Raw genomic sequence first — 18,388 nt, 5'->3', positions numbered from 1 at the left:
ACCCATCAAGTAAAATAAAGGAAGAAAAAAAAAGACATAAATAAACCTCACATCTGACATTTCCCTTCTGCACTCTCTCTGGTGTCACTGGAAACTCTACAAACAAGTGGTTTCTAATCTTGACACTTCAGGCAAGCAAAGCCCAACAAACGGCACATACCTGCCAGTCTATATTTGAGGCTATTGGGCCACATTTCCCCTCCCAGATATGATAACAGACTGGGCATTATATCTCCTTTTGGCTGACCAAACATGGCCATCAGTGTGGCATAGCTTCTCTGCTCACAGGACTGAGAGGCAGAGGTGTCGCTGATGATAAAGGTGCATACTAGTGGCTATATATGGACTAATCTGGGGTTTGAATACAGCTGTCACTTTTGAATCACACATGCACAATGTAAACTATTTAGTTAAAAAAAAAAGTTCTAATAACATGCGTTAGTTCAGTCAGAGAAAGTTTTGCACTGTGGGATTATTTTATGGGGTGCAATAATTTGAATGAGTTTAAAAAAGCAAATTGTGTTGATGTTGGTGAATTAGTTTAAGAGTGTTTTATTTAAATGGGCAGTGGTAGTCTAATAAAGAGTTGCATTGAATAAATGACATTATGCACATTTGTTTGGACTAATTTGACACACACACAAAAGTGCATGGAGCTTCAAACTTCCTCTCTGTTTGGTTAGTTAATTAACAGGCAGTAAATAGCGGGGGCTTTGAAACGGCTTGAAATGAACAATAACCTTTTGCAGTGAACCCAGAATTGCAAATGGAAGTCACGGTCAAGCCTGTTTGATCCATCGCTATGAGCATCTCTGTCTTTGCTTTCATAGTTTTTATTCATTGTTTTTTTCCATTGACTGGCTTATGAGAGCTCTAATGCGACATCTAAATTATCTAGGAAAAGTATTCTGGGGTTTCGCACTGATAGGAAATCCGCACGATGCCTCAATGTGAGGAGTTAAATGTTTTGAAGGTCGCAGTTTCTCTCATTGATCTTGCAATGTTTGTTAATTACATTGTCACTGATGTTGTGAGAGATAATTAAGCCACTATGTTTATATGCATAATTATGTGCACTCCGCATCAGCCTTTGAAAGACAGCGGCGAGAGAGAGAGAGAGATAGAGAGAGAGGAGGGAAAAAATGTTTTAATTGTGAGCTGAGCAGAAACACGGCAATATAGATGCCCTAGTTACAATCAACAAAGAGAAACTCTGAGAAGAAGAAAAAAACACTCTAAAGACAAGATTTGCAACTGATGCAGGATGCTCTCAGTCTTCAAACACTATGGCTTTGCTGTGAGATGTAAAGTAGTTAGGGAGCCAGTGGAGGGAAAGGTGTAGGCCTGCTACACAACAGTAATACATATTTACAGACAGGTGTTTTTATGGCCATGAAATAAACACAAAATGACTAATTAAAACCACAAAGGCTTCTTCATTTGCCTCTGAAATGAAACCTGCTTCATTTTCTGAGAAGCCCCTACCCCCAATTCTTTGTGTGGCCAGAGCCGCTGCTGTAAAACAAAGAAATGCAACCTAAAAGAGCACGCATGACTCTGAGGTAGATGGCTAAACCTAGATGAAAGGCCAAAAAACTGTAAAAGTGAGGTGAGCAAGCACAAAACAAAACTTGTTTTTGTACCGCAACAACCGGTCTCACTTGCAAATTGCTGTTTTTTTCCTCTCTGGGTGTCTGTGAAACACGCTTTATCTATTCTTATAAGCGAGCTATGTTTCTTCTTCTTTTTTTTCTCCTTTTCTTTAACTCCTGCCATACAAAGGCCAAACTTTCCTATAGTGCGTATGCATCTAGTGTCACTAAGATGTTTGTGCTGTTGATACATACTCTTGTTACTTCCGAACGACTGCCTGTGCCAGCTTTTTCTATTTGATAATCAGTGATGTTGAACTCGTTTCTGACTTTATTTGACAAATGAAAAAAAAACACGCTCCCCTACGGCAGACTACAACTCCATGTAATAGAGGAGTTTGAAGCGGTGGCTAAGTTTAGTGAGCTTAGGGAAAATCAAAGACTCAATATGTAATCCTGGGTGTAATATGAAGCTTAGCCTGGTCCTGCCATGCGCTCTTGGCCCGCAGCTGCTGGGAGAGCGCATAAACAGCCTTACGTTGTAAGCCTACTCCATTTATGAATTTCTTTTTGCAGTTAACCACTGACAAGTTCCTGTCCCCCCCCCCACCTCCCCGGCCTGCCAGTTGAATCTGTCTTTAGGGTAATAATGTCACTGGCTATTCATAATGTAACTCTAGAGTGCCTCTTCCCAATAATGGGCACACTTAAGCTTATGTGGATGCGGCAATGTCACCCGCCCTCCATTGAAGGGTTTGCCCCTTAATACTATGAAGGGGAATGTTTTGAAGGTCAAAGGTTATGTCGCTTTAAGAAGTCTAAAAAGGGTCAAGTATAAATCGTATGGCAGGGACATTAGAAGGGTCAAAATGTACCTGTCGAGGAGAACGGTGCTTGGCGGCTCCGGGCGTCGCGCGGTGGGATGTAGGTGTTGTTTTTTGGAGGCCTGTCTTCGGCTTCTTTGTCGCCACGATAACTGCCATCCTGGGAGCCCGCCACCGGCTCGGCCTCCTCTGCATCGTCCTCGTCATCGCTGCAGCCCGTGGGGTGTACCATGTACACGCCGTCAGGAGGGCCATCTCCGTCATTGCTGACTTTGAGTTCATGCTCGTGTTCGTCGGCGTGAGCCGGCAGCTCTTCGCCGTACTCGCCGTTCACCCACTTCTCGATGGCCTCACGTCTCTTCTGGTCCTCCTCTAGACTCTGACTGAGGTTCAGGCTCTCGGGGAAGTTGGTCTCATTGTCATCGTAGTGGGAACTGCCGTGCTCACTGTTTTCAGCTACACTCTGGTCTCCCTCTGCATTCTGGGAGCTGCTGTCGAACACCACCTGACGGCTCAGCTTGGCACAGATAGCATTGAGTTTTAGGCCACCTTTCCTTTTGGCGGCCATCTTGGATTTTCCTGAGATCGTTTCAGTGCATAAACTCCTTTCAGCTAATGGAAACAAGAGAAGAAGAAAAATAAGATTAGTTTAAGTTATTCAGTATGACGATTATACACTTTTCACTCAATTAGCAATTTCCAGTATCACCAGTGACACAGTTTGAACCAGCTTTGCCATATCGGTACAAGTTGTACTGATTTTCAACATCACATTGGAAAAACAACAGTGAACAACAGTGACTGCTGCTATTAATAACACCCAAAAGCACTTAACAATAACAGACTGGAAGGACACACAGAGATACTGTACATATCTTTCTAAGTCACACCTCTTCGGTCAGCTCAGAGTTGAAAGCAGTAATGAAAAAAAAAAGAAAAGGAGAAAAAAAGCCCAGGCAGCTGAAACCACAGAGAGATAGGTATCAGACCCCCTACAGTACTACAAGCAGCACATACACGGCTACATAATCCTTCACATGACAGCACTATAGAGACACTGTGAAATGTTATCTTCACTCTCACCTCAAGAGGCTGTGGTCCTGCCACTGAGTGGGGGGCTGCTCAGCGTTAAAGCTGTCAGGAAGTGGAGTGAAAATGCTGAGCGCATTCTGGTCTTTTTAGAGCTGTGTTCTCACGTTGGCTATTCAGCAGGATTACACCCAATAACTGTATTGTAAAGGTATCTTTTCTGGATAGGCTGCTGGTTTGTTTTATTCAAAGGATTCAAAAAGTAATATACCATGTACTCTTTCTACCCTCTGCCGTCTTTTACTGTTGATCTGGCCAAGAAAATAACACAGAGACATTCTTTTTTTTTTGTCGGTACCATGTTTTACATTTCTTTACGAAACAAGACAGACTGCACAGTCTCAACATCTTTCCCCCAGTGCGGCCTCTCTGAACAATAGAGCATGATAGAGTGTGCTTTGGGGCAGCAATGGGTGGCATTATTTCAACCCAAGTGGGGCTATCTTTATAACATGTCCTCTGATGAGGCAGGAACAGCTGCCTGTGGCATTCCATATCCAGAGCTGCCTTTTTAGGGCAGAAACTGCACTCTAGTTCCTTTCACTTTATTTCCAGAGCCACCAAAGTTCACCTTCCAACAGCATTTTCCAGACTCAAAATCAAGGCCAGATCGTTATCAAGTTGTAAATAACTTTTAAAAAGCGAGGAGGAGGTGACCGTGAGTCACAGTATTTATGGTATAAAAAAAAAGAAGCAGATAACCACCAGGGAACAGACAAGCATTTTAACTTGTATCATGTTTTTATTCGGTTGTATGTAATGCTTTGTCAGTCGAGGCTCTGTGAAAACAGTTAAACAGCATGCCACAGTGGAGATAGTTCTCCCCGTGTGAAGTTGTATTGAATCCTAACTCAGCCACACTGTGATTAAGATAATACAGCATACTGAGCTATGGACACACCATTTCAGCAGACAGAAATGTGTGATACGAGAGGTAACAAAGTTCTATCTTAAAGACTCAATTCACTTTATATAACAATGAGCACAAGCCTCTTCATTTTCTCTCAGCCGTAAAGCCAAGCACAATCATGTGTGAGCCATTGCAAGCATTATGTAAATCACATCGGCGCAACATAAAATCCTGTTTTCATTTTCTTTTGCAAAGCTGTGGATTCATTAGAGGATATACAATTTGAAGGTGCTTACAGATCACCCCGTCGCCAGACAATGCACCCCGTGCTCTGCACACATGCTTTCTCAGTTACTGTATTTACGTTTCGGGCTTCCTCTCTGAAACAATAGCTTCAGGAATTATGTAGGTTTGAGGGGGCCGTATATCAGCAGCACATTACTGTGCAATTTAGTGTTAGACAATTGCAGGCGGGGGTGAAAGGGTCACCTTTTAGAAGCAGCAATTTTGAAAAAAAGAGAAGGAATCAGCTTGAAAAACTATTAGGAAGTGGAAGACATAAATTCTCAAGTTATTTTTTTATTTTTTTTTAGTAATACTCTCCAAAGGAAGATTGAGGTCATTTGGGTGTTGCAGTGGAAGTCATTTTTTTTCTGTTTACTGTGTTCAGTATTTCATGCTTTAACTGCCGATTTCCTTTGCATTGCAATCCCAAGCTCCTTGTAGGAAATGACCCCGACACAGTTGTTTTTTTCCATTAGTGAGTATTTATGTATGATTTTCTGTTAACAATACGGAGTGTGCGTCGACGACTAAGTGCTACTGGTTGAGTATCTAACAGGCCTCTAACTGAATTATCAGACAGCTTAAGCACATATTCAGTGTTTTCTTTTTAAAGGTAGGGCGTGCTTTAAGACAAATTTAATACTGTGGGTTTCCTGTGAGCAGGAACATGCTATGGTTCAATGGTTTATGGAAGCTGTCTGAACTATTATTTATGCTGAGGGTTTCTGTCCACGGCTGCTTTTTGCCTTTGCTTACAATAGGGATTGCTATGGTAACCCCAAGCTGTTTACCTCAAGTCGTTTGTGTGCATGATAGCGTACAATGAGATCAAATCTGTGGGGACCTACATGAAAGAACAACTTTTCCCTCTGGGACCAACTCCCCCACCTCTCTGAGAGTCCAGTAAGCATTCTGCCTTATTAATGAATATCAGACAGAAAAACAACACTGTCACATGGATTGGACATTATTTACAGTCTGTTTTAGCCTGGTGTGCTAATTGTCAAGGGCGGTGACACCTCAGTAAGCACTGGGAGTTGGAAAAAAACAGGCAGGTTTGAATTTCAACCCAACAGCTGAAACTAATTTTTCCAACTGCTTATGTTAACGTGACATTATTTTTACTGGAAACAGTGCAGGGCCGCAAAGGAGCGCCGCATACTGTCTGTATAAGGCCAAAACCTGAGGAAAAAGTCCTGAAAATACTTTGAATACATTTGGACGAGGTCAGGTTCTTTTTCATCTTCAGACTGAAATAAGTGCATCAAAGTTCTTTCGATCCCTGTTTCTTCTCAGCACTGGATGACACAGCTTGTGTTTTAGTCTCGCCCTCCCCACTGACAAACTAACTCTTCCACAGGCTCCAAGCCCCACAGGTCTTGTTGGTTTTTGATGCAGATTCTCTGTTTGTGTGCCAGAATGATATCATGCCCAATCAAGTGGTGTTTGAAATCCTAATAACGCTGTTGGAAGTGCATTATTTGTGTGAACGTGCACAGAATGTAATCAAGGCCGCCCCGGGTAAAGGATGTGGGAGTTGAGACGGCTTGTCACGGCCAGGATCATGGCTTTACCTCTTTTTGTCACACAAGGCGAGGCAGCTTATGTCCAAAATGTGTGTTCAATCATCTTATGGAAGATTTAAAGTCGCATAAACAACATGTAGAAAATGGAATAACTTGACTTTATTGTTCATTCAAAGTGCAGTGCTGCTCCATAAACACGCCGACTCCCTGCAGTGTTGTCAGTTTGTATGGAGCGAACACGCAGGAGGGTCTGTATATAAGAGACGTAGATATTAGCTGTTTAAACTGAAGCTTATCTCTTCACCTAATCAAACACAGGTACAGGGCTTGTTGTAGATTCCTGCTGAGTTCCAACATGACTGACACAAGGACAACCCCCCCCTCCCGCAATATCAGGAGTTAATTAATACAAACAGGGTCTGGGAGATGTCTGTTCAGCTCAGGATTATTTTACAATATGCAACCGAGAGTTGCTGTAGCTCTTTAAAAGAAAATCCTAGTTATAACTTTATGAACCTTTGGCAGATTAATCGGGAATGCTGCAACTCCCTGTGTGTAGCTCAGTGAACCTTTTGTGTCTCTGGCTCTCAAGGGAGATGTATGTGTGAGAGAGCGCGTGTGCACGAGTGTTTCAGTGAAATCACTGAGCCACACAGGCAAACATACACAGACACACTTAAAAATTATCATGTTTTAATATTTGTAAATTTACAGCTTGCAGGAGGAGGCTGTTTTCTTCGTCTCTCTCTTCCCGCTGCACGGTAGAGAGGCTGCGGCAGCCGGCACAATGAAGTCAAGGAGAAAGCCACTGATGGACAACTACGCCACGACACCCAGACCTCAGCATCTGGCCCCTCTCTCATTTTTATAACACAAGAATAACAATAAGCAGGTTGTCGACCCCGCCGTGAGATTTTACCACAGTTTTCCAACAGTCGGTGTAGCCGATGCTGAGAAATTTCCATTTTTCCGCATGCATATTTAATTGAGTTTTGTCCCAGTGGTGCGGAAATGATTTGTTTTTTGCTCTCTGTTCACTTGACTCCTCTTCGGAGTCGCTAACCCTGATTAAGACGTTCCCGTTAATTTCCCAGCGCACACCTTTTTTTTGTGCATTAATGGTTCTGATCGTCTAATTAAAACTTCTCAGCTCGGCTGCTGATCACCGCTCGTTGTGCCTCTGACCTGAAGTTTTAATTGCCGCATCAGAAGCGATAATAATAATTTTGAGGTTCTGATGATTAAAAACAATGCCATTGCCAACTAGTTGATAGAAGGGGGTTTAGGGGTGGGCGCATCTGAGGAGAAGTTTATGTAGAAAAGAGATTTAGAAAAGGGGGGGTGTAAAAGCGGGTATGCACTAACTACGGAGCAAGAGGGGTGGGTGGGGGGGATAACTTTAGGTGATCACTGAGGGGAAGGGGGTGGCAGAGCATATGGAAATCTCAAAGCACCATTGTCTCTCGGAGCCTTCCTGAAGGAACAGGTTTGGCTGGGGACTTGGCTTTCCCCACCTCAACATCTAAATCTGCCACTGACGGATCCACTTCGGAGCCCTACTCACTTGGCAGGTTTGCCAGGTTGGGGAAGAGAGAAAAAGAGAGCACAGCACGCGAGAGAGCGAGCGATAGAGGCACATAAAAGATGACGACAGTCCAATGCCCTGTGCTTATTTTCATAAAAAGATAATGGCACAATAGGTGCAGTACAAAAGGCACATTGTTCATTAAGTGACTGCATGGAAAAAAAGGAACCCACTGTGACCGTTGTCTCTGTCATAAAACATGATACTGATCAGATGTATATGATACGTGGATTACTGTCGAAAGACTGGGTTGCTTGTGATCTTCTTTTAAACGGTAGTTTCACACTGTACTTTACAGATCACACAAACTGCAGAAGAGACAGACTGTGCACCAGGGAAACCGCCACCAGCACCAATCTGTCACATTTGGTTCTTTTTTTAACTACTGGAATTCTCATAGATTTTTCTTTTTAGGTCCCACTCCAGGATCAATGTTGTTCTACACACATATTGTACATGCATGCAGGACAGGCACACGCATGCAGCACACAGACATGTGGTCATACAGTCGGGAGGTGGCTGTCTCTTCTCCCCCCCCTACCCTCCCCCTGTCCCTCTCTCTCACAAATGTATTTTATTATTAATCAGTTGGTTGCACATCTGCCTGCTTGTTGTTGTTGTTTTTTTTCTATCAATAAAGCACTTATTGCTTTTAGTCTAGAACATGACCTTGCACGTTGTGTGCCGTCTTTCTGTGGGTGCTGACCTTGAAGGACCAGTTTGGACTATTTCACTTCAGCTCGGTCCACGGGCTGTTATCAAACTCAAGCCCTCAGCCAAACGCCACACTACCGTCACACCGCTGCAAATCACAAAGAAAAAAAATGCAGGACAAAGGCAGACCCAAACGGACCCATTAACACACACACCGACTACACAGGACAATGGCTGAAGAATACAAAGTATATTTCAAGTCTAGGCGGAAGAGGAAAGACGTTGAACTTGAGGGCAATCAGGCAGGAAAGTTGAAATCTAAGGACAAATACGCCCTCAGGCCTCATCACAAACAGGGTAATTATGGTGTTTTCTAGAGCAGAGGACAAGCTGCTTAAAATGGTCTCAGGGAGAAGAAAAAAAAACAATCTGACATGAGTGACAAGAACCATTCTGACAGCCACGAACCAAAACAGCCAACTTTCATTGAGTTCGCTGCTTAGGGTAATTCATGGGACACACGGTGAACTTGTTAAAATTGTACATCAAATCTGGACAACCAGCTGGCACCCAGATGACAACTTAAAGTGTGTGTGTGTTGTGGAAAGCAAAAAACTTTTGCTCTAAAAAATACACAATGGCCCACAGTCCCATGCTTCCACAGAATGAAACAAGGGAAATTTATTCCTGCAGCTTTGTTTTGAAGCTTAGCTCCCATGTTCAGTTTCAAGACACCGCGAGTGCAATTTGATAAGCCAACCGCCATGGTAAATGAGCAGACGACCCCTGTGTCCCTCCCTCATGGTTGCTCGGCTTGGTGCGGCAGCAAGGCAGTGTGGGTAGTACAGTGGAGAAGGGGCTCAGCAGTGCACCTCTCAGGGGCCCTTGAGCTAATATCTGTACAGATTAACTGCTTCAGTTGTATTTTGGTCACGGGGATCTCTCTTTGCCTTTGTGACTTGTTGGGAGGGAGAAGGGGAGATGTGTGTGTGTGTGTGTGTGTGTGCGCGTGTGTATTGTGAGTGTTACTTACACACTTTCTTCTGTCGTGAAGTGAGCAACCGACTCGCCTAAGAGGTCGGGAGCCACCAGACTGGTGCATGTCATTCGATGTCATTATCTTTGGGGCCGTATTTAATTTACCCGAATCCGGAGCTGCACTGCTGAGTAAGTCATCCCCATCCCCTTACGATCACCTAGCCCCTCTATCTCTCCACAGGACACACACACACAAACACACACTGTGTCAATCCTCCAGGGTAAACTCAGCACACGCCGCTCCATTAGTTATCAATTAAGTCTGGAAATCTCCACCTGTCTCACACACACACACACACACACACACACACACACACACACACACACACACACGGATGAAGCCGGCACACATACGGTACGTAGCACCCCGCTCAACAGGAAGTTGAGGAGAGATCGCCTTATTTGACTGTGAGTGTGTGTGTGTGAGCGAGTGAGTGCGTTTGTGTGTCCGTGCGGGTGGCACTTATGTCCATGAGGTTAACCTTGATATGAGGCCCTGTCAGGCCAGATAATGTCAATCAATGACAAGCCCTTACAGATAACCCCTAATGTGAAGCCTAAAAAGCAAAGCTGTTTAGATCTTTAGACATGCCCCCTTTCACCAGCATAAGACTTGCATTACAAGGAAATGAGCTGTGGCATTTCTTTAATAAGACTCTCAAGACATTTTGACAGCATATAAGGCACTCTGCCGTTAAAAAAAATTAAATAAAGCCCCGACTGACAAAGCCTCCTCACACAATGCCGTGCTCTGATGGGCAGATCCAAGTCCCCGTTAACCGGAGAGAAAAAGACGTGTCGGGAGGGGGAAGAAGGAAAAAGAAGGGTGGACCTTTCTCTTTTTTCCTCTCGAGCTCCCGGGGACTTCTTAATTGATTTCCAAGGTTACATTTCAAATTTGTTTTTCAGATACGGGGGCCTTGTGAATGAGAGTGCGAGTCAATGTTTTTCAAGCCATTTCCCTAAATTTGGCCTGGCTTGGAACGTTTGCTCTTTTTCTCTTCTCTCCTCTCTCCTTGAAAAGAAAGAAGGAGGTGACATTAACCCAAAACGGCATGTATTTCCAGACAGGATGCCTGCACTGACAACATCGATCCCTGGCTCCCATTAAAACATTTGCTCTGCCTGACAGACTTTTCCTCTTTTGGACTTTATACGCGGTAGAATGAATCACAGGTGCCCGTTAAAATGTCACCCCGAGCAGGTTCTCTACCTGTCCGAAAATGACCCACGGCTCGCTCAAAATCTAAGGCTTTAAACGCTGACTTTAAAATAAATTGCATGACACTCTTTTAATGCTCAATTTATTCTTATGAATCGCCATTAAAGTTTGATCACAATACATTGTTTCTCGGGCTAAGAGAGGAAGTGATGAGAATGAGTCTTCCTGCTCGTGGGATTTGCAGTTCTTAGACCCTGTGGCTGTAACTCGGCGTCCAAACTTTTGCTTTCTTTTTACTTTTCCGATTGGCAGAATGAAAGTGGCAATAAGTTGACATGTTATGTGATATTTTAAAGTGTATGTGTGTCCATTGATGGTTGGGGGAGTGTGGGTATGTGCATAATACACTGTAAACACATATGTTAAGTGGTTGTTACCAATATTAAGTGTGTGCATGTGTGTGTGTGTGTGTGTGTGTGTGTGTGTGTTGCATGCGTGCATTCTTGCAAGGTTGGAGACAGCAGGGCATTGTGCTCCTTTTTGTCTCGTTGTTGCAGGTCACATCATTTGCTCTGAGACACACACTCAGGAAATAAACGATCCGCGAGAGGATAAACACTCCACCGAGTCAGCGACTGCACTAAAACAGTATGATTTACCAAAAAAAAGTTAAATGTGAACTGGAAGGCGTTACAAAACGTAGTTTTCACCTAAAACAGGAACATTCTTGTTTCTGTAGACTGAGGTATGTGCCGTGACTGAATTTGAAGGTGTGATAAAACAACACTCACAATAATAAGGGGGAGAAAAAAAGTCATATGACTGTTAAAAGATGAAACAAACAAAACTGCTTTACAGGAAAAAGAGTGCTGTCTATTTTGGGTCTCAGCATACAAAAGGAAGTGCTGCTGAAGTTGACTCAAACAAATAAATTTGCTTTTGATAAAACCACAGCGACTACTTTTGCATTCTACACCAAACCCACTTTGTCTCCGGCATCTTTATCTTCATGACCTGCTACATTTGTGAGAAGCCACTCACTAAATTGTCGAGCACAAACAACTGAGGGTTTTCAAACGGTGCAGTGTTGACGGCTAAAAATGTAATTTTATTTTAAAAGTGACAGGTTAAAGCAAAGCCTCAGAAGTGAACATGGAGCGCTCACCTATTTGCACTGTATCCAGCTGCCCGTTTTACATTTCTCCAACATTAATATTCCTCTTATTATTATTTTAAAGTGAAAACGGATACTCTGTTGAAGTGCAAATCTGATGAATTACGGGAGCAGATTGCTGATATTAATTATTAAAACCTATTTTATAAATATTCAGGTCTGTCATGCATCTAATAATGAACGCTTTAGAGGAGGTTACTTCCCGTGCGCATCCTAATGTGTCAGAAATATCACTTTTAATCACGCTCGTGTCAGCGAGTGCTGGGTTTGAACCTGCCGAAAAAATTCCACCAAATCAAGGAAACTCAGCCGGCCTACTGTGCTCATCACAGCTCCACCGGTCCTGCTGCTTGGCACGATCCAGGTTGTGCTCCAGCCCGGGCTGAAGAGGTGGAGAACACCTCTCAGCTCCTCGCGGCATTCTCACCATGGTAATTTGAATGGAGAATAATGCATCGGCAGCACTCTACCCTTCTGGACACACCTAGTCCCAGCGCTACTGCTGCCATATGCTGTGTTGATACATATTCATAACACTTTCTCGTGTGTTGAGTGTTGGTGTGCAATGAGGCTTAAATGAGTGTCTCACATCTTCAAATGGGAAGAAAAGAAAAAAGAAAAGAAAAAGCCAGGCTCAAAGAAAGTTGGACTGCTCTTCCCCCTCTCTTTTTTCCCGCTCTCCTCCCTTTCTTCCTCCCGCTTCTGCAAAGTAGACAAGTTTGGGTGCTGATCGGTGATCCCAGTGCCTTTTGAGGCTGCCGAGTTTGAGGATTGTCTTCAAGAAGCTGTGAGAGGCGGCAACTGTCATCAGCATGCTCGGAGAAACCATGCTGTCAGGTGGGCTGGTGTCACTGGTAGGGCGAGAGTCAATGGCACTGCACCATGACCTCCATACACCCCAGCAGCATATGCTGAACAGAGCATACACACAACCAGATAGAGACACACACACACACACACACACACACACACACACACACACTGTAGAGCACTCTAAGATTAACGCTGTCGGAGCTACAATGATACCCCTTCATTATCTGCACACGGGGCCTCCTTCATGCGCCTGCTTGCCTCACTGTCCTCTCCACTGCTTCTCTATGGAGGTAGTAATTACTAAAGCTAACATTTCTTGCACTCTGTGCCTCCAACTACCCTCCACTTACCCATTATTTCTTTCTCTTTTCGCAGCGCTTTCAAGTGAACTGCCAGCCTTTTGCCAACCGGTGACACAGCTGAAGGGATGCAAGTGTTGATGGCAGCACCAGTGTGACTCACCCCGTGTGTGTGAGCGCTGTATTATGAGATTATTTGGTGGCCAGCTGATGTACAATAAAGGCACAGTGTGGTACCCCAGATTCAGATCAGTCCTCTGGGTCAAGCATGCATTGTGTTACAACAACAGAGAAGTGCTTGATGTACCACTGCAGTATCTGTTGTACTGTACATTGTTGGTTTAACAGGCTGGGGATCAGAGAGATGCTCCCTCTTGCATGGCATTTTACATTACCAACAATGCTCTTACTCGTTGGCTTTCTTCTTCCTCTCCCACTGGAGCTATGGCTTTATCAAAGGTGATAGCTTGCTCGGGCGCATTTTCTCAAACGTCTTCTTCAGCCCAGCCATTTCCCAAGCCGCTCTCGGGTAAACGTCACTCATAAAAACCAGGGAAGATTTGATGGTGAGATCAAAAAGAAAGGAAGGACACAAAGGAGAGCAGGGAGATGAGGGGAGGGGGGGGAATGATACCCTCCTCCCCCATCCGACACCAACGAGTGCGGAGGGTAATTCCTCCAAGCAGGGCCTGTGTTTTCAGACGCAAATACAACAAAACATCGGATGCTGCCATGAGACATCAAAATGGGTGATTTTGACTTCAGAGGGTCTTCAGATGCTTGAGGGGCTGAGAGAACAGAAGGTACCAGCAGGCTGTTAACAACCAATGCGGCAACCACGACAGAAAGACGGTCTCTTCCCAAAATGCCATTCGGCACCAGATCAGTAAAGGCTTCCGCCACACTGTAACATCCCACCTGAGCACTTTCATCTACTGAAAGTGAAATGGCTTGAAAGTTTATCAGCTGCTATTCATCGTACCATTGAGATGTCATGTTCAAAAGTCAAAAGAATTTCCACAGGTACGAAAGACAAAAAAAACATAACCACACGCAAATAATTGTCGAAGGACTGATGTCTTCAACAGGTGCCTTGAACTAGGAATTGTATGTCCTTTGCCTTACAGAAATATTTTCATCAGCAAATTAAAGACTTGCTTCGTTCTTTGAGACCTGAGTTGTGTTGTGACACGCCGAGAGGGATGTCCGCATTTTCTCCGGTGTTGTTCTCGCTCATTCTTGGAGCATTAGGCTCACTCTAAATAGCCTCGAGGAGATTAGGCTGGCTCGTATTCAAATGCACATTTCTTCTAAAACCCACTCCACGAATGGGCCAAGGAGAGCCGTGCAGGAGCCTTGTGAGTCGGTAGTCAGAGAAGATTCAGTCACGTATAAATCAGCTAAGAGGAGGAAAAGAGACAGAGAGGAAGAGGGAGAGAGAAAGGCTGAGGTAAAAGACAAACAAGTGTTGGCTCTGCGATACGAGTTTAGTTAGCTAGAGAGTTAGTGCATGAGTTATGGCTAGCGAATGGCTGAGGGACGCTGTATTTACGAGGGGACTGAGTGAGTGTTAAATCCCTGGTAAGAAATAAAGTCGTCCCTGAGCGAACAGGGGAAACATTTCACTCAGTCTAAGAGGTGCCTCGAAAAAAATGAAAGCCATCCCTCTTCCAGGGAAGGCACTATTCCGTATTCCCTAAAATTGCTTTATTCCTTAAAAATGCCATAGATCACATCCAAGTGGATTGAATCTCTTATTTGAATGTAGAGGAGGATTCTCCGTCTGCATAATATCAGGGGAGTTCACGAGCCAAGGAAAGGAAAAGAATCTGATTCTTCTAAAATTGCATGCGGATTTTCTGAGGGATCTTTGGCTAAGGGGGGCTGCCAAAACACACAGTGCACTTGTTGCAGTGCAAGGGTTCATCCAAGAGAAGTTTTCCACTGTGTAAACCCAGGAAAAAGTTTTTTTCAATTTAAATGTATCTATATTAATTCATCGTAATATCTATTCATCTATGCATCTAGATGCAGATGTGTTTTCTTTAGATTCCTTTTTTCAACTTGTACGTCGAATGAAGTCAGTCTTTAAAGGTCCGAAAGGAAGAAAAGGCACATGGCCAATGGAAAGCAAACGCTTCACATCCAACTCTAACTCCAAACCCAGCAGTGGTAATAACAATTATTTCTTAAAAAGGCTATATTTTTGCATTAACTTAAAAGGCTATATCTTTTCCTTTCCCTCCAGCCTGTGCAGCCTCACTTACCCTGAGTATCTTCATAAATCACCAGTTACTGTTAACATGTACTCCACAATTCAGTCATCAATCTCCTACCAGGTCAGAGTGAAAACAGAGGGGGAAATGTCTGCTTAGTAAAATGTCTCTCTGGTGAATGCTGCTACCACCACCCACTACTCAAACACACACACACACACACACACACACACACACACACACACACACACACACACACACACACACACACACACACACAAAACGCACTAGAGCAGTAGCGTACACACACACGTCAGTTAAATAACAAACACACGCGCCCGGCACACAGCAACCAGAGCAGTCCTATGGGACAAGGGAGCGGTTGCCAGATCGCCACGGTAACGCAAGCCAAATTCAATTCTGACTTCACCTTTCACTCAGAAAGCTGGTTCCATTTGTTATACAAACAAATAAACAGCAAGCGTGAAGTTGGAGCCGGCCAACTTCTGCCTCGTCTTTCTTTTTCTTTTTCTTTTTTGTGCTGTGGGCCTCGACAAGGAATATCAGGCCCACCATCAGGCTGTGGCACTCGGCTGTTTGAGAGACACCCACAGGGCCGCATGCAAATCTGTGTTTATGTTCACAGGCATAGTATTTATTTAACCAAAAGGAGAAAATCTAATTGTTCACGAGGAGGATTATTCGTCTCCACGAGGGAGAAACCGGCAAAGTGGAAAATCCCTCCGATGACAAACCTCTCCATCACAACATCTGTATCCAAACAGCCCAATCAATCTCCACCAACACCGCAAATTACCTCGTGTCATATCCGAAAACATCTGCACTTGACATTAGAGCTAGGATTTTAGGTGCTTTTTAAATTATTTTTATTTTGAGCTTGCGGAAGCGTGTATTTAGATAATTTATTTAAAGTGTATTTGTGTAGACTTTTGTCACTTTAATGGCCTGAAATTGCCTTACAATAGATAACAACTATTTCCTTTAAAGTAATGTGTAATTAGTGGTGGATAAAGTATTCTGATCCCATAAGTAAAGGTATAAAAGTAGCAACACTCCAATTTAAAAATACTCAATTACAAGTAAAAGGGCTACTTTCAAAAAAGAAAGTCAGTACTTTAAAAGTAAAAAAAATACTCACTATAACAAATAGTTATATTTTTATATCAATGGTTTATCATTCCTAATTAAAATGCAAACATCTTAGAGCTGTTGCTAATATAAAACCCAATCGTGTATTTTGTTTGTAAAATATTAATCTATTGAATAACAGTAAATTTAAACTATAACTGTGAAATAACTGTGAATGTAAAATAAAGTAAAAGTAAATGCACCTCAAAATTCGAGAGAAACGTACAGTACGTTAACAAATGTACTTTTCACCATTGAATGTCATAAATGTAACTAGAATACACACAAGTGGAAGTGTGGCGTGCTATAAGGCAAAGTACAAAAAGTCAATAACAAAGTTTTGAGGAAGCAACACACCATTAAAACTAATGAAACACATCACTGACATCCAGTGCACTATAGGCACAAATGTGCATTGGTAAAAAAGGCATTTTTTTTTCAAATGGACAATCATTACACCTGCTTTGTTTCTTCACACTGGGTTAGGCTCTCTCTCTCTCTCTCTCTCTCTCTCTCTCTCTCACACACACACACACACACACACACACACACACACACACACATACACACACACACACACACACACACACACACACACACACACTTTGACACCACCCACCACATCACTACACATGCGTGCCTGACTCATGCCAACAGCAACTAGTAGCAGACCAGTTCACCTCGAGGTAGCACTCAACTCCTGCGTGAGGAGAGGGAGAGAGAGAGAGAGGAAAAAAAGGAGAGAGAGAGAGAGAGAGAGAGAGAGAGAGAGAGAGAGAGGAAGGTGTGTGTCAGTCTTACCTGGCAGCAGACCGCCCTCTGCGCTCTGCCTCACCTCTCCCTCCTGCCCTGGAAGAATTCTCTCCACAAAGCAAGGCATTTTTTCCTCAACTGTTCTCTGCCAAGGCTCTGCTCTCTCTCTCTCTATCTCTCTCTCTCTCTCTCTCCCCCTCTCCTTCTGTCTCTCTCTCCCTCTCTCTCTCCTTCTCACTCCTTTCCTCTTTCCCACTCTGTTCTCATCTCTTGCTGTCTATCTCTCCTCCCTCCTTACCCACCCCCTCTCTCCTTCTCTCTCTCTCTCTCTCTCTCTCTCTCCACTCCTTCCCTCCCTCTCTCTCTCCCTCCCTCCCTCCTCCTAGCACAGATGTCGAGGCTGTGCGAGTTTACCCACTTTACCAGTAGGGGTCCTTCATCGCCCTTCTCCACCCCACAGCCACATGGGGGAACAAAACACACACAGGCCCCAGGAAGAGAGAGCCACTTAACGGGCGCCCTCCTGTCACTGCTACAATGAGAGCCCTGTGCCGAGCAGCACGGCTGCATGAGCTGTGTGTGTGTGTGTGTGTGTGAGAGAGAGAGAGACAGGTGTGAAGTGGGTGGTGTGCACACGGGGAGCTGGCCCTCGGCCCTTTACAGCCCTGTTCAGCACTGTTCAGCTAGGCTCGGTCCTGGCTCCTGGCCCCTGAAGTGTAGTACAGTAGTGACTCCTCTCTCTCTCTCACACACACACACACACACACACACACACACACACACACACAAGCATATGAGAGCGAGCAGCCAGAGAGAGAGAGAGAGAGAGAGAGAGAGAGAGAGGGAGAGAGATTGTGTGCATACACACTTTCACTGATACACAACACAGACACGCACAGAACAACTGCCGCTGTTTGCTACTGCTGCTGTTGACAGTGATAACATGTGCTTTGTGCCCTATGTGTGTGTCAGTGTGCATGTGCACGAACATACAAACACGCAGACACACAGCGGTTGTCTATCGGCTCTCATGTCTTTTTTTTTTAGCATGTACAAAAAAAAAGAAAGAAAGAAAACAGCCTTCATTGACACTGGCATGTTAGATTTGAAGGCTCTTAGCTAGTGCCCAGTAGGGAATTTCTAGTTTCTCGCCTACTTGTGGGGCGCTTTTCACATTGCAATATCAATACAGGAGAATATTAGCTGTCCTGCTGAAGAATGTCAGATCCCTGTTTGCCATTGAATAAGGGCCGATTCCCTCGGGTGAAAGAAAGGAAGATCTATCAAGAGTCTCTATTATCTTGTAATTATCTGCTGTGCACAACATCGTGTTAACAACTGAATTAAAGGTGTAAAGTGGAAAAAGGAATGAAACCATT

General features: G+C 44.0%; 1 protein-coding gene across 1 annotated transcript in view; it reads right to left on the bottom strand.

Moving 5' to 3' along the window:
* The window catches only part of casz1 (castor zinc finger 1), a 46,403-nt gene extending 29,214 nt beyond the window's left edge, over positions 1–17,189 (bottom strand). The window contains exons 1-2 of the mRNA XM_079226731.1: positions 17,058–17,189; positions 2,468–3,028 (exon numbers count right to left, since the gene is read on the bottom strand). Of these exons, the coding sequence (XP_079082857.1) occupies positions 2,468–3,028; positions 17,058–17,136 (640 nt within the window). The 5' untranslated portion in view covers positions 17,137–17,189. The remainder of the gene's footprint in view (positions 1–2,467; positions 3,029–17,057) is intronic.
* Positions 17,190–18,388: the final 1,199 nt, after the last annotated feature.

The sequence above is a fragment of the Taurulus bubalis genome (assembly GCF_910589615.1).
Source record: "Taurulus bubalis genome assembly, chromosome: 11".
Taxonomy (NCBI): domain Eukaryota; kingdom Metazoa; phylum Chordata; class Actinopteri; order Perciformes; family Cottidae; genus Taurulus; species Taurulus bubalis.
This window is presented reverse-complemented; position numbering and strand designations above follow the sequence as displayed.